Source organism: Castanea sativa, chromosome 12 (genome assembly GCF_040712315.1).
Source record: "Castanea sativa cultivar Marrone di Chiusa Pesio chromosome 12, ASM4071231v1".
Classification (NCBI taxonomy): Eukaryota; Viridiplantae; Streptophyta; class Magnoliopsida; order Fagales; family Fagaceae; genus Castanea; species Castanea sativa.
Genome location: NC_134024.1, coordinates 34,282,154 through 34,299,255, shown reverse-complemented (window position 1 = coordinate 34,299,255; position 17,102 = coordinate 34,282,154). Strand labels below are relative to the sequence as shown.

The following is a 17,102-nucleotide window of genomic DNA, read 5'->3' as shown; positions in this document are numbered from 1 at the left end:
TGATATCTGACATTATTCTTTGAATTTTTTAAAGAAATTATTATTTTTACCATATTAAAAAAATGTATTTTTTTTAAGTTAATATTTTAACCATAAGATTTTCAATTGCCCTGCGAAGTTACTGGTTTTGGCAAATGTGGTGGAAGACTAACCATATCTAAATTTGGATATTCCATATCCATCATAAGTACAAATGAAATCTAATACCCTTCCCAAGATAATTCTCATCTTTGATCACCAGTGTTTACACCATTGTTCACTAAGGAGTTGGAAAATCTCATAAGGTTTTCATAAATAGCGTATCGCCACCAAAAAAAAAAAAAACCCTATATTCCATCCAAAATAAAAGTCTCAAACTATAACAAGTATGACAATCAAAAACCTAAATGATATTACAATTAAAGGTACATAAATTCAATTGTAATGTGATTCATGTGAACATGTGAAGTGTTTTAGATGAGTAAATGGAGTCAGGTAATATAGGTTGGACTTAAGACGTCCCATGGCAAATAATTTGGTTATATCAGTTCTCAATTTATGAGTCCTACCCATTTCCATCTAACATGATGTATGTCTTTCAAGCTAAAAAGCATGATGTATGTCTCAAATTTGTAGACTAAGCATACAACACAAGTTCAAAGAAGTAATATGAATAATCTTTTTCCACTGGAGAGATTGCTTCCAGGTGATGCATCAAATAGTGGGTATTAATCTTCAACACAGTAACTAATGAAGAAGTTTGCACAGAGTTCAATTTATGGTTGTGATTTTTTTAATTGTGTAACAATATGTAAATGTAACAAACATTTTTTTAACCTGAATTTCTTGTTTAATCCTCATTCACTCAGATTCTAATAATATTCAATCTGTAAATTTAGTTGTAGTTATCGCATATGGGACCAATACATTCAGAAAATGAGCTATAATATATCCAATCATCAAGAAAACTAGAAAAGAAATGGGTTTGGTTTATGCTAGCTCTTTTGTCCTATAAGGATGATGAATGGAATCTTAAATAAAAGGATAAAAATTTGGTATGGAGGGGGTGACATCCAGTTTTATATTAAACAATAGTGAAAACTGTAGGCCATTAAGGGAACCTAATTTAATTAATTATTCATTATAATATAATCCACCCCCCTCTTCCTCTGGTGTTTATAAACATGGTGATAATGCCTGGCACAAAGCTAAGAAACCCAACAAGCAATATCAAAACCCCAAAAACCCCAAAAGATAATTAAGATGACAGGTTCTGGTTCTCCTTGTGGAGCTTGCAAGTTCTTGAGAAGGAAATGTGTAAGGGGTTGTGTTTTTGCTCCTTATTTCTGTCATGAACAGGGAGCCACCCATTTTGCTGCCATTCACAAGGTTTTTGGTGCAAGCAATGTATCAAAGCTTCTTGCTCACCTCCCAGTGAGTGATCGTAGTGAAGCCGCGGTCACAATCTCATATGAAGCTCAAGCTAGGCTTCAAGATCCTATTTATGGCTGTGTTTCACATATTTTTGCTCTCCAACAGCAGGTTTATTAGTACCCTTTTTTCCTTTCTCTCTCATTTGATGATTTAAACCCTAATTAATTTGTTTTTTCTTGGTCCTGACTCAATCCATGGTATTTTGCTTTGTTCTCTGAAGGTTGTCAATCTACAAGCTCAACTAGCATCTCTTAAAGAATTACAAGCAGCTCAAAGCTTTCTCAATGGCTCTGCTAGTACAAACCCTAATGAGAAGTACTATGGAAAACCTTCTCATCCACAAGATGTTCAAAGTTGGTTTCAGTCAGAAATTTCAAACATGATGCAACAATTCAATCCAAACATCAACAATAATGCCTCAACAATGCCATACCAAGAGAACATGTCCATGTCAAACTCTATGGGGAACTATGGAAATTCAAACATCCCTGAAGAAATCAATGCTTCATATGGCTGCAGCTATGAAGAGGCTTCTCATTCCATGTCTTCTCTAGACATGAATATATACGACAGACAATGGTCTCTCCAAGAAACTGATGACCTTCAGTCAGCGGCCTTCGGCTATATTCAGCATTCATGATCGAAGATATTGGACGTGGCGTGACAGATGTGTAATCGGTGAAGACGACCTTTGTCAATTTTGAATTGCTGCACCATACTTTGAAACATGCACTTTTGTTGCCATAAATAAGCTAGAAACCCTAGAAATGTTCATACAATTGGAAACCCTAAAATCCAGCCTATGATTGTTTTGTTTAATCTAGTGTAATCTTGGAATATATGAGTAGAATAATAATGTACTACTTTGACAAAACTGAAGATCTGCCTTATGTTTGAGCAAATTTGCTTTTTTTATGGACCTAGCTAGTAAAGACCCTAAAATTTAGACTTAATAAATACAGTTACCTAGTTTGCTAGTTTGATACTTTCCCTTCATAAACCTAAGAAGTTGCTTTTACAGACCTTCTTGTTTGGTATAAGGGAAGTGGGTAATACTTTTAAGTTAAAAATCTACTAATTTATAAACCCTATATGCTATATGCTTTCATGATCAGGGCTGAGGAAACTAAAGACTCACTTTTTTATTTTAAAGAAAGTTGCTTATATACCAAGAAACTGGTGTTGTTGTTCATGTAGTTAACAAATCACTTGAGCAACTAGCTTCATAGTAATTCCCACATTGGGTGAACTTTTGGAGAATAACTTAATATCCAGTCTCTGTAGCTCTGCATCTTTGGTTGCTGTTGATCATGGCCATGCTAATTGTCTTCTATTTTCCCTTTCTAGATGATTTATAAGCATATGGATGTCTGAAACTCATTTTGTTTGTAAAAAAATTCCTCTGCATATGACACACAGATGTAAGATATAGATATGAATACTTATGTGGTTGAAGAAATTACCAAAGCATACTTGTTTCTCTACCTAAGCCTTACATAGAATGGACTTCAGTAGTGCATCTTTGCTTAGTGTCTCTGGGATCATTGCTTTATTAGTCATTCTTTTTCTTTTGTGTTGTAATAGAAAAACATATGGATTATCAGAACAAGTTAATGACAATAATTTTTTGAATAAGCATTTGCATTTGTGTCTCAGTTTGTGCATGAAAATTAAGCAGTACCTCGTTTTCACTAATATATGCAATCCCTAGAAAAGATTCCTCTAACCGTTAGTTTACTCGGGATTAAACCTAAATTTAGTCTTCATCTACCTTTGTTGTTTCTTTATTTATTTGGTTTATCCCTATTCCCAATGTTTCGAATGCTTGAGAAATACATCTAACCTCACATTTCCTAAAATGAAGTAGTTTTCTCAATTCTTTTATTATCAATAACATCTCTTCCCTCATTTGCTAGACAGGTTTCTCAAAATGATAACACACCTCTGTTAAAAGTGTACCACATGTTATCCTCCCTAGGAACCTTATATTGTATAATACCAATTCTTTAAGCAATTTTATGATTCTTTAAGAACTTACAACCTAAAGAATAATGTTCCACAGTGCAAAAGATTCTTCGTTGAGTTTGAGTAATTGAAATAAGGTACTTCATTTATAGTCTGTCCTTGTAGCCTTTTCAGGATTCTTCTTTGCTGATCCACATAAATGAAACTTGTTGTACTTGATTATGTGTGGCATGTAGACTTCAGAATCCTGAAAAGCTCTAGTAAACTTTTGATTGTTTTTTCCTAGTGAGTCAGCCCTTAGCATATTGGAAATTCCTCTTAAGATCAACTTTAACCGGCTTTCAAGCATGTAAGAAGTATTGGACTTGGTTTGGTTTTCTCATTGTTCATATGCTTTTCCTAAATGAACAAAAAGAGGAAAATATAACGCATGCAATTTCCATTTTTGTCAAAACAGTTTGAAAACCTTATGAGAATCAACTGTAGAGTATATATTCTGAAGCATTCGGAGAAACATAATCAGAAGACCACCCAATCCAATCTACTGATTGATATAAGTTCTAAAGCTTCAGTATATATTTTCTTCAGCCTTAGTAAGTGTTAGTTAACGTGTTTAAATAATTCAATATGTGGATGTTCCAGCTAGATTATCATGTAGGTAAAAGGCAATTTCTTATATCCGTCTGCATTAGACCTAGAGCATTTTGTGGATGACAAAAATTCTCATTCTTGCTCGTGCATCTCACTGATATTCAATGATTTAAAGCTTTGTTTCATTAAAATTAAGTTTTAAGAAAAAAATTGGCCGTTCTCATTTACTAAAATGTGCTTGGGTGCAACATGTTTAGCCGTCTGCATTCCACCTAGAGCATTTTGTGAATGACAAAAATTCTCATTCTTGTTCATGCATCTCACTGATATTCAATGATTTATAGCTTTGTTTCATTAGAATTAAGTTTTAAGAAAAAAATTGGTCGTTCGCATCTTCTAAAATGTGCTTGGGTGCAACATGTTTAGCCCTTGCATTAAAAATTGTTATTGGCTTACCACGCATCAATGAAAATGGCTTGGCTTTGATCATATATTAACCTTTATTATCGCTAACTATAGCCCCATATATACTAAATATCCACATGCAAGTTCTGCAGTACTAGTACAACTTTGGTATTCAATTCTTACAAAAGCCATGCCTTTGTGCTTTTTTATGAAAGTTTATGTCCCAATACTTAATAACAATGTTCTTGTACCATTATTGTACGAAGTGGGGTGTCTGGACCACCATTACAGTCAAAGTGAATCCATGTTCTGTTTCCCAGAATACTAACAAATTTGTAAAATAATTGTCTTGATTGATCTTATGACACCAATCAGAAAAACATAAAGGTGCTCTTAGGTTGTCATGTCTTTTATTCTCTTTTGCAATATACTTTGAGAAGCAAGAACAGCACTTCTGGAATGCAACTAAAAAATAATGCTTATTTTAACTTTTAGATTTAGCTGTGTGCCAAAAGTGGAGGGGAAAAATAGAAGTAATATGATATAAAGCAAGACACCCATCCATGTCTTGTGCAATCCATTTACAGCATTGATGCAATAGCCTTTCCAGCAACTTTTAGATGAGAAGACTTGGTTACAACTTTCAACTACAACTGCTTTTAATGAGAAAAATCTAGTTGGCCCAATCCAAATGCTAATAATATATGAGGCCCTGGTCACTATCCTTTTTCTTTGGACCAAGAATAATCATATAAGACCCAACTTCTGTTTTGCAAAGTCTGACTCAGTAGCCTCCACCCAACAATAAAAAATAAAAAATAATTATTAAAAAAAAAAAAAAAAAAAACCCCTCCTCCCATAAAAATAAAAAATAAAAAAATAAAAAGGAAAGTACCCCTCCTAAATTTAGTTGGGCTTATAGGGAGTAAAGTAAACACTACTTCAAAAAAACAAGTAATAATCCTTCATCTGCTAAATTATTAGATTGTAATTCAAATCCATTTATGATCTTCTAATTACTCATCATTCTACGAAACACAGTTTATTTTTAGTTGTGAGATAGGTAAATAGTGGAGGGAGAGGTGGTGTTAGAACCATAAATATTAGATATTATAAAATATGTCATTATTAAGGTTTAAACTGGACATGTGTCCACATCCTAACGTGTTTAGTGCATTGGACACAAGCAAATATCCCATTACCAAAACAAGAGAAATGCTTATGCCTACAATGTTTTCTTAATATTTTCATAACAATTCTAAAATGGTAGGTTTTTATTAAATGTTATAGTTGGGAAAAAAATAATTTAAATTGAAGATTCAAATTAGAACTAGTAACAACTATTTCGGTGTTATTTATGATTTTTTGTGAAAATTTATGAACAATAACTTCCCATACATTATTTATTTTGAACCTATTTGATCTAACAAGTTCATTTTAGTATTATTATTATTATCATTATAATTATTATTATTATTATTATTATTATTATTATTATAAACAAGTTCATTGAAATCGCGCTATAGGACAAGTTAGAAGGAAAACACTTTTATTTTATTTTTTATGAGGAAAACAAATATATGAATATTAAAAGGAATAAAGAAAGAGCTTTCCGCACGAGCAAGCAAGAGCGCAAGACCCAATTCAATTGGACTGACTTTATACAAAACCCACGTCACCAACTTTGGACTTTCCTCGGTGAAATGGCAAAAGTTACATGGAATTTTGAGATTAGCATCGTCACCGGCCATGGGCAAAGTAAATAAATAGACTAAAATATATATATATATATATAAGTCTGATTAGACATTTTAGGAATTTTGAATAGCGTTGTTAAAATCCAAAACTCTGTTTTAGAACCATAGCTCATCATAAATTTTTTTACAAATGCTCATTTTAAACTCAAAATACAATTTTCTAATAGTTTATACAAATACACAATATATATAGAGGGAGACTTTGTAGTTTAGACAAATACACAAAATATATATATATAGAGAGAGAGAGAGTTTGTTTGGGATGTGGTAAAAAGTTCAACTTATTTGAATTTTTAACATCTTTTTGGTATTATTCATAAATCTCATCGCACTTTTTGGTACTATTCATAGATTCTAATGTACTATTTAATTAGCTTTTAACTTTTTTTTTATATACTTTCAACAAAAAGTTTTTATTTTCAATTAAATTAGTCGTTCCAAAACGGACCCATAATATAATAGGTTGAGGAGTAAAAAAAATAAAGGCGAAATTTGAAAATTAATTATTTCAGTACTAATATTTAAATTGACATTGTTTTGAAGTTATTTGGTATCTAATCTTTTTTAATCATATTTTAGAAATTCGATTTCATAATTTGATGCTTTGTTTATTTACTATAAAATATTTTTCATCGAATAATGTTTTCAGACAAAATATTTGTTTTTTGGTGTTTTGATGCATTACTGAAAATGTTTCGAAAAATATTTTCAATTATTTAGTGAAATGAAAACATTTTCCTATCTCACACCTCAGTCCACCACCACACACAATCCACCAAATCAATGCCAACCCAACTGAATTCACCTACAAAACACCATTATTAGCCCATTTTAGACCATATCCACCCACAAAAACAAACAATTTGATGCAAATCAGACTGTGTCCACTAATGGTGGCATTAGGAATTTTTTTTAAGGTGGTCACTAAAAAACTTAAATTATAAAGAGACAATTTAAATATATCAATATCACAAAAAAACATGCAAATACATAAAATATTACAATTTTTTGTATTAACAAAGAGAATAAGAAAAAAAAATAGACTAATAAAAGATAAAGTGCAAATTAAAAATGCTAATATGAGAATAATAAAGTGACCACTACAATTTCATAACAAATTTTACGCAACAAGTTGTTAGCCTGTTATTGGTGGGTAAAACATGTCAATGTTGAACCTAAATTAAAATTAGTAATAGCTTACCACATAAGATGTGTTGTAAAAATGTTGTAAATGTAGCATTACTCTTATATTTATTGAACTCAAATTTTTATGAGTCTCAAGTAAAAGTGTTCAATATTTTTATTAGTGTGGTCAAAATAGGTTAATTTAGTAAATAATATATGTTTTTAAAGTATATATATAAGGTCACAATTTGTGCCCAAACCCGGGATAGGCCCAAATAACCCAATACAATGAAATTTGTAGAGAGTGTGCTTGAAATCTAGGTTTTAGTGATGTTGAATAACAAAAATGATAAACTAGATTGCACTATCATACACACTTGATTGTTTATGTAACATAAATTGTCCTCGGACACAAGCCGATGATGATTTATATACTCTCCCCCTTTCAAAGATAAAATTACAATTATGGATGTAAAAGTGTACAATGCTTTCTCTCTTGTTTTCCCGATCCCCTCTCCTGAACGTCTTCCTTTCCTTTTATATCATCCTCATTTTCTTTCCCATCTTCTATGTATGGATCAGATTATCAATTTAGATACTTGTCCATCAACCTCTCCCTGAAGTCTTTGGAGGTAGCTGTAAGGCTGAACCATGATGCTCAGGCATCACTTCTCCATTAATACGGCCAGAGAAGTAGTTGCAGAGCATTCAATGCGGTGGTAACAGCTTTATCTTAGATATTTCGTAGCTCTTCTTCTTATCTTAGACATCCACCATGCATGTCCTTACTTGTAAGATTTCTTAGAATATCGCCCTTAGACGCCAGACAACCTTCTCCTACCTCGACTTTACATAGCCGAGAACATACTCCTTCTCGGACCAACTTCTTGGATATACTTGATCGGATATCACTTTTTTACCTATTAGTATTGCTTTGCGGGTTGACATTCTTACTTCTTCGGACCATTCAATGTCCTTGGATTGGGCCTTTAGCTCAACAAATACTCTTGGACCAACCCATCACATATTCTTGAGCCCACTGACCCCACAATATACATATAATATTTTTAAGTCAGGGTGGTCACAGAACATATTAATTTAAAATAATTTTTCATATAATTTTTTTTTTTGACAAGTGAGGGTGGTCCTAGGACCACCCTCACATACAAGTAGAGCCGCCAATGGTGTCCACACACAAATCCATTAGATCGCATCACAATCTAAGCCCATGTCGAACATAATGCCACTGTGCCACCCCCTATGTCCACCACAAACCAAAGTTGACTAGTGTGAGGTGGTGCTTGATGTCTCTTGGCCTTTGAGGTTTGAACTAGAGGGAGAGGTTTGAGACTTGGTCAAATCAAGTTGGTGGTGATGGTGGCACGAGCAATGAGCAATGAACAATGATTTGAGGTGAGCCTAGGCTAAATTGGCCATGGATGGGTTTGACTCAATGAGAGAGAGGTTATATTGCCACAAAGCTGCTTCTACTTGGTAGGTACCACCGGATTACCAAATGAACCATATATAAGACCTTATTGATCTTTACTATAACTAAATTTTGAAGGGGTAAAGTTTGAGTTCAATATCCAGCTGCACTGAATCCGTTAAGACGATAACACTTCTAAAAATAAACATGTCATCATTTTGATGGATTTAGTACAATTAGACATTAGACTCAAGCTAAGTCCAATTTTGAGGCACCCGTATGTTGGGTTTGCGGACCCAAATTTTTAGTTACAACCTATGTACCATCACGATTCACGATTATGTGAAAAATCCTAACTAAGAATCAGCTATTGTATGTTTATAAGTCGATGGGATCACATCTTTTTCTTGAGATTCACATGTAACATCCAAAGTCTAGCAGCTTGTACAAAACTCTATAATTTGGCCCACCAAGGAGAGTATTCTGCTTTATCATCAGCAACATTTGGTCATTTTCACACAAGACACTGCACACAGCTCAATGAGCTTAACTCATTTTTTTTACACTACTCTTTATGTAAAGTCGCAATGGCCAAACTTCTGATTTCTCTTTCTCATATAATATTACTACATATAAGTGTTTTAAAAACAATGGTAGTTACTTGTAAAGACAAAGTCTCCTGTTTGATAGGTCACTTGGCCCCAATATCGGACGGCTAAGGTCGCACGTGTGCTCGTATTCAATGGTCAAATTTTTGTTTTTTTAAAGCCAAAAAGAAACTATGGCTCTTGGTGTTTTTTATATTCTTGGTCCAATCTTTCTGTTTTATATTATCTATTTTCCTCTTTTTTTAAATAGCTGTTTCTGTTTATTAATTAACTAATTAGATTGATACATAATCAACACTGCTGTCATGTGAATAAAACAACTGCTTTACAAACAATCACTTGGTACTACAAATCCATATAATGTTCTGGTTGTGAACAAGGAATCTATACAAAATTAATTTGATGAGGCACTTATAAAGTTCCAAAAAATTAAAAATTTATACTGGTGGCAACATGAATTTGCATTGATTAGTACTAAGAGTATATTATTTCCCTTAGTGCAGTTATATATATATATATATATATATAATTTCATTTTCTTTTTAGAAAAAAGAAATTAATTCCAACTTATTCCTCAACATATAGATAGAAATTAATTAAGAGGGAAGATGGGGAAGTGTTTGTCACGATTCAAAGTTTCAAACACATATAACATGCGTCCCTCTCCTAATGGAAGAAGACTATCAAGGAAGAGACCACACTTTTTTTCTCTTTTGAACTCTGAGCTACATATCTATTTTTATATTGAAAAGTTCATTTCTTTATTGTCTTCTTTTTTTTGGTCCTTATTCTACTTTTTGGTGACAGCTTTTGCCCTCAAACTCACATTCAACTAATGATCACTCATTACCAATTAAATTAAGTGTCTTTCGAATAATTACTTTCCAAGTGCAACTAATGAAAGTCTAACGGGGGGGGGGGACGAACAAAATGGGATTCTAGAGCTAAAGTTTTTCAATTTCTTTTTCTCTTTTTTTCTTTGCTATTGTTTAATGCCGACTACAAAGTATGGCAGTGATTACATGTCGCTTAACTAGATGAGTTTTAATATGATTATCAAAAAAGATGAGTTTTAATATACATTTTATTCCATGGTCATGGGCTCGAAGAACATGACATTTGATTAATAACGATAACAATGTGGCTAGCTTGACTAAGACAATTTGTTCACTTTAAATAAATTTGCATGTATTTTTCCTCTCTTTGTCTTACGTTTTAAGGTGGTCCATGACCAGAAGAGCACCAAGGCTAGCTTCAATGGCCACTATTGTACAGCAATAATAACACCTCCTTGCCCCTACAACATTTGTAAAGACTTATTTAGCGATGATGATCTAATTAAGGTGGATTTTTGTATATCAACTTGTCTAATGCCTGATTTGGTGGGGTGGAAGACTTATAATACCAGTAAAATTCTCCAAGTATATATGAAGTTGTGTGCACGAAATCACTAACACATTGCTCAACTTGTCCAAGTCCTTTGTTGCATTCAATATGCTTGATTCTTTATCAGCTCGAACCTTCAACCATTTAACTTCACCGGAAATGGATGTGGCTCTTTTGCTTTCAAGTTTTCTTACTTTGCAGTTGAGTGAACCCTGTTGGAAAAAATGGCTAAATAAACAAGTTTTGATTCAACAATACAAACCCTAAAAAATTTAGCAATGACAAAAATAAATAGATAGAGTTAGAAAGATCTCATAAACTATAGAATCATGCAAAATGTGTTGTCTTTAAAAGTTGATTTGTGCCACCAACGGTTTATAAGCTAACTGATGTGAGGGCTGGGCTGCACCAACGGTTACTATGCATGCCAACAGGCAGCACATTAAATGCCCCAACAGGCTGCATGTTTAATGCCCAACGGGTAGAACCAAATTGGACTAAAGCAAAAGAAAGGGAAAAGGAATGAGGCCGAAGAGAGATAGAGACAAGCTTAAGTCCAACCCAAGCCCAACTCTAACCCTTAGCCCATTTTCTTTCAATCTACCACTTAAGTGGTGCTATGGTTTATAAACCTACATGAGAACTCATCTCTAACTAATGTGGGACACAAGCATAGTTTAAGAGTTTGAAACACACATACTCCAACAATCCCCCACATGTTACAAACACTAAATTAGGAAAGGCAATAAACTCAAGAAAACATGCATCAATATGGTACCATAAGGTTTTAACCATACTTAGGATAAATAAGTAGGAACTACTAGACAATGGTAAAGTTAGATTCTTTTAACCAAGCTATTAGATAACCAAACTTACCACCCACATACCTTTCTTTACTAAGGTTGCTCCATAAGCGGGTTGGCACCTTATACAGGCCATGCGCCACTAGGTTTCATGAGAGCTCTAGAGACCTACCCAAGTCTCATAGGAAACGGCACAAATTTCACTCCCACATAGGTGGCATCCATCAAGAGTGTGTGCAGTACACCACATCCCAACAGGTAGGAACTATGGATCCATTAAGAGCTAGAGCTCAACCTCCAACAATCTGCAACTTAGCACTGTCTCACACCATAGGGATGGACTCATCACTAATCTCCTCAATGAGATAGCGGAACACATAAAAACTGACAGTCCTCATATGGACCACAAATGACCTCTACCCATTTATCCCCTTGTGTGGAATCACCCATCATAGAGGTTGGACATTGGCCAAAGTATCACAATTTGGGTATCAGTCATATCCCCCTCGATGTCTCACTCACCAGCCTTCTTTCTAAGGCTACTAACTCTGATTCCATGGTGGATCTCGCTATGCAAGTCTGCTTGGATTATTTTCAAGTAGCATATGCAATATCAGGGTGAGTATAGTTTGTCAAAAACATCAAACTACCAATGATTTGTGCATATTTATCTTGTGAAACATTAACACCCCGATTTTTAAACAAGTGCACCTTTGAGTCAAAAGAAGTAGACATAGGTGACATATCAAAGTGTTCAAACTTTTTAAGAATTTTCTCTACATAGTGAGATTGTGATAGTGTAATGCAATCATTATCCCTAAGGATCTTGATGCCTAAGATTATATTTGCCTCACCCAAATCTTTCATATCAAAATTAGAGGCAAGATAGTGTTTAGCATCATGCACAACATCAAGGCTAGTTCCAAATATAAGCAAGTCATCAACATATAAACATATAATAACACCTTTATTATTAATAAACTTGCTATATATGCATTTATCGGAACCATTGATCACATACCCATGTATAAGCATAACATTTTCGAATTTTTCATGCCATTGTTTAGGTGCTTGTTTTAAATCATATAAAGATTTAACCAACTTACAAACTTTATGTTTTTGTCCAAGAACTACATAACCCTCAGGTTGCTCCATATAAATCTTTTCTTCTAAATCACCATTTAGAAAAGCAGTTTTAACATCCATTTGATATACTACAAGTTTGTAAATAGAAGCAATGACAAATAAAATTCTAATAGATGCAATTCTAGTAACCGGAGAAACAAGTATCAAAATAATCCACATTACGTTTTTGCTTATAGCCCTTGGCTACTAAGCGAGCCTTAAACTTATCAATTGTACCATCTTGTTTTAATTTCCTTTTAAACACTCATTTGCAACCAATAGATTTAACTTTGGGTGGAAGCTCAACTAATTCCCAAGTATGATTAGACATAATAAATTCTAATTCATTATTAATTGCTTGCAACCAAAAAGGTGCATCTATGGATTTAATTGCATCATAGTAACTTACAGGTTCATCTTCAATGACATAGGCAAGGAAATCGTTACCATAATCCTTTTCTTTCCTAGCTTGCTTGCTCCTTCTTATTTCTTGCACATCATCAACAAAGTCATTAGAAATTTCAATAGAATCATGCAATTCATTTTCCTTATTTTTCAAAGGAAACACATGCTCAAAGAATATGGCATTTTCGGATTCAATAATAGTGTATGATTCTAATATATCACTTTTGATGACAATAAATCTACAGCATGAATTATTACAAACATAGCCAATAAACACACAATCACATGTTCTAGAACCATGCTTTCTCCTTTTAGGCTCAGGTAGCATGACCTTAGCCAAGCACCCCCACATTTTGAGATATTTCAAGTTAGATTTACGCCCTTCCCAAAGTTCATAAGGAGTTTTACCGGTTTTCTTATGAGGTACCTTATTTTGAATATGGCAAGCCGAAAGAATGGCCTCCCCCCACATGTTGGAAGATAGCCCGGAACAAATAAGCATAGCATTCATCATCTCTTTAAGAGTTCAATTTTTCCTTTCGGCTATTCCATTAGATTCCAGTGAATAAGGTGGAGTTACCTCATGTATTATGTCATTTTATTCACAAAATTCTTAAAAGGATTAGACTCATATTCACCACCTCTATCAGTTCTAAGTCTATTAATTCTTTTATCCTTTTGGTTCTCAACTTCACTTTTATACTTTATAAACATCTCCAAAGCTTCATCTTTGGTTCTTAGTAAATAAATTTAGTGAATCTAGAGTGGTCATCAACAAAGATCACATAAAATCTTTTACCACCTCTAGTCATGGTGTGTTTTAAATCACCCAAGTCACTATGTACCAATCCAAGAAGCTTAGTTTCTCTTGTTATGGATTTGCAAGGTTTCTTGGTGATTTTAGTTTCAGAACAAATTTCACATTTGTCCATATTAGCTTCACTTAGTGAGTTAATAATTTCACATTCTTTCATTTTCTTTATATAGCCAAGATTAACATGTCCAAGTCTACCATGCCAAACATCAATGGAATCAACTAAGTAAGCACAAGAAGACGAACCACTTTCATTAATAAATTGATCAACATTAAGTACAAAAAGACCTTCATCATTATAGCCCTTACCAACAAAGACTTCATTCTTAGTTAAGGTAACTATGCCACCATCAAATAAAACTTTAATACAGGCCTTACCAAGTAAATGTACCGAAATGAGATTGTGTCGAAAGTGAGGTACATGAAGGACATTATTGAGTGAAAGAGTTTTACCGGAAGTTAGTCAAAAGTACCTTCCCTTTACCACTCACCGACACGGACCTATTGTCCCCAACATAGACACATGCGATGCCTTCTGCCATAGGAGTGTAGGAACTAAACTCCTCTTTAAATGCACCAATGTGTCTTGTGCAAGCCGAGTCAACTACCCATCCCTTCACTTTTGTCACCAAGTGTGCCTCACACACCACAGCCGCAATGATCTCATCAGTTTGCACCACATTTGCCTTATTTGATGTAAAACCTTTGTTGTCGTTCTTATTGTTGTTGAAGTTGCCCCTCACCCTACATGTTGCCGCATAATGACCTACCTTGCCACAAATAAAACAATTACCCTTTTTCTTTCGGATTTGAGGATTTGGGCCATTTTTATTATGAAATTTTCCTTTTTCCTTGAAATCATGTTTCTTATTATGTTGTTGAGGTCTAAAGGGTCCTCCCTCTACAACATTAGCCTTGGAAGTAAATTCCTTAGCTTAGAAACCTTTTCCGACATTCTATTTGTTTCTTCAATTTGAATATCAACAATAGTTTGTTGAAGATTCAAACAAGTTCTATGGTGGCTATACCGGTGTTTATACTCTTTCCAAGAGTCCGGAAATTTAAACACTAGGCCATGAGCCACAAACCTCTCGGGTAAAACATCACCCTCTTTAGATAGGTCAGATACTAATTTTTGAAAATCTTCAATTTGGCTAGAAACGCTTTTTTCCTCAACCATTTAAAAAGACATAAATTTAGCCATAGCAAACTTTTTAGCACCCTCATCCTCAAACCCATAACGACCATTAAGTTCATCCCATAAATCTTTAGCACAAGTAAAATGACAATAATTATCAAACAACTTGTTAGATAAACCACACTTAATAGTATGAACACATAATTTATTTGTTTTTTCCACTTTGCTATATTTTTAGGATCATCTTCGGGTTTAGGCTCATGAAGAACCCGGTCAATTTCGATAAATTCCAAGATGGGCAAAACCCTTTCTTTCCAACATTTAAAATTATTTCCATCAAAAGCCTCAAGCTTTGTAATTTTCGAAATGACCTTAAGAGAATCAACAACTTGTTTCTTCATTTTTAAAACACAAAAATCAACTTTTAAAATTGTTGGAAAAAAATGGCTAAATAAACAAGTTTTGATTCAACAATACAAACCCTAAAAATTTTAGCAATGACAAAAATAAATAGATAGAGTTAGAAAGATCTCACAAATTATAGAATCATGCAAAATACGTTGTCTTTAAAGGTTGATTCGTGCCACCCGGAGTAGTACTTGGTGTGAATGGCTCTTTTGCCGAACAACCTCCCAAGATTAGACTATAGTAATTTCTTCAAGTTGATCACACACTCAAGCAAGAAGAACTAGGAACAACTTTATTTGACTTTCCCTTTCTTAAAAAATAATGAAGCTAAAATTTCTATGCAGCCAAAAAAAAAAAAAAACAAACAAAGCAAAACAGAGAGCTACGGCTAGAGAATATAAGGAAAAATATATGTATTGAATAGTGTGATTTGTAGGGTTTATAAGCTAACTGATGTGAGGGCTGGGCTGCACCAACGATTACTGTGCATGCCAACGGGTAGCACATTAAATGCCCCAATGGGCTGCATGTTTAATGCACAACGGGCAAAACCAAATTGGGCTAAAACAAAAGAAATGGAAAAGGAATAAGGCCCAAGAGAGATAGAGACAAGCTTAAGTCCAACCCAAGCCCAACTCTAACCCTTAGCCCATTTTCTTTCAATCTACCACTTAAGTGGTGCTATGGTTTATAAGTCTACATGAAAACCCATCTCTAACAAATGTGGGACACAAGCATAGTTTAAGAGTTTGAAATACACATACTCCAACAAACCCTTCATTATTACTAGTCATGGGCTTTTGATTCTACATGTCTATCTTCTAAATAAAAATTGGAATGAATTTGAGGATTCAATCAAAGGATTCTTATCCCATCAAATTCAAACAAAGTTCATAGACCTTTATGGACAGTTCAATTTAGTTTATTAATGAGCTTGTTAAATTAACCTCTCTCTTCTTCTTCTTTTTTCTTTTTCTTTTTTTTGATCTCCAAGTGCATGATCAAATATCATAAATAACATCAAATCTTTACCCAAATTTGTTCCTCATTCACCGTCTTCATCAAATATTAACAAGCTAAGAAAACATACAAATTGTTGTATATATAAGAATATACATGGATGGGTTGTAATAATATTATAAGATTGGAGAATATTCATTTGTAAATTGAATAAAGTAAAAAATTTGAATTCTGGAATTTTCTTTGTGAAAATTCAAGTTCCAGGAATTTTGATCGGTCGAGACTTATATTCGATCGATCGAAATATTGAAGGAAATAATCATGGAGTTTCTACAAGATTTGATCGGTATTCGATCCCTGGTTGATCGATCGAAAAAGAGCATTCGATCGATCGATCGAAAGTAACTCTTGATCGATCAAAAATCACAGAACGGAATTTTCTGCAGAATCTTCAAGTGACTGTTCTGAAAGTTTGAGAACGTTTCAAACCTTGTGAATGGTTTTATGAAACTTTTGAACTCTCCATACGTACCTTTTGAAGGGTTATAACCCTATAGGTATAAATACAAGTTAATGTTCACTTGAAAATATGACTATCCCCCCAAAAAATAGTAAGTTACAAAGAAACACAAGAAATCCTGTAAGTATTCTCCAAAATTGCTATTTTTAAAACCCAATAAACTTGGTGGTATCCTGGGGGACAAGTTTGAAGAAACCCTTTAACAACTTGCGTATGGGGAAAAATACTGTCTAAGGATAACATTCAATTG

At 33.7% G+C, this 17,102-nt stretch overlaps 1 protein-coding gene across 1 annotated transcript; it reads left to right on the top strand.

Annotated features, from left to right (window-relative positions):
• The first annotated feature begins 1,174 nt into the window (after nucleotides 1-1,174).
• On the top strand, nucleotides 1,175-2,344 carry LOC142621276 (LOB domain-containing protein 29-like). The gene is made up of 2 exons (XM_075794597.1): nucleotides 1,175-1,521; nucleotides 1,634-2,344. The coding sequence occupies exons 1-2, from the start codon at nucleotides 1,243-1,245 to the stop codon at nucleotides 2,051-2,053; spliced, it is 699 nt and encodes a 232-aa protein (XP_075650712.1). The 5' UTR covers nucleotides 1,175-1,242; the 3' UTR covers nucleotides 2,054-2,344.
• Nucleotides 2,345-17,102: the final 14,758 nt, after the last annotated feature.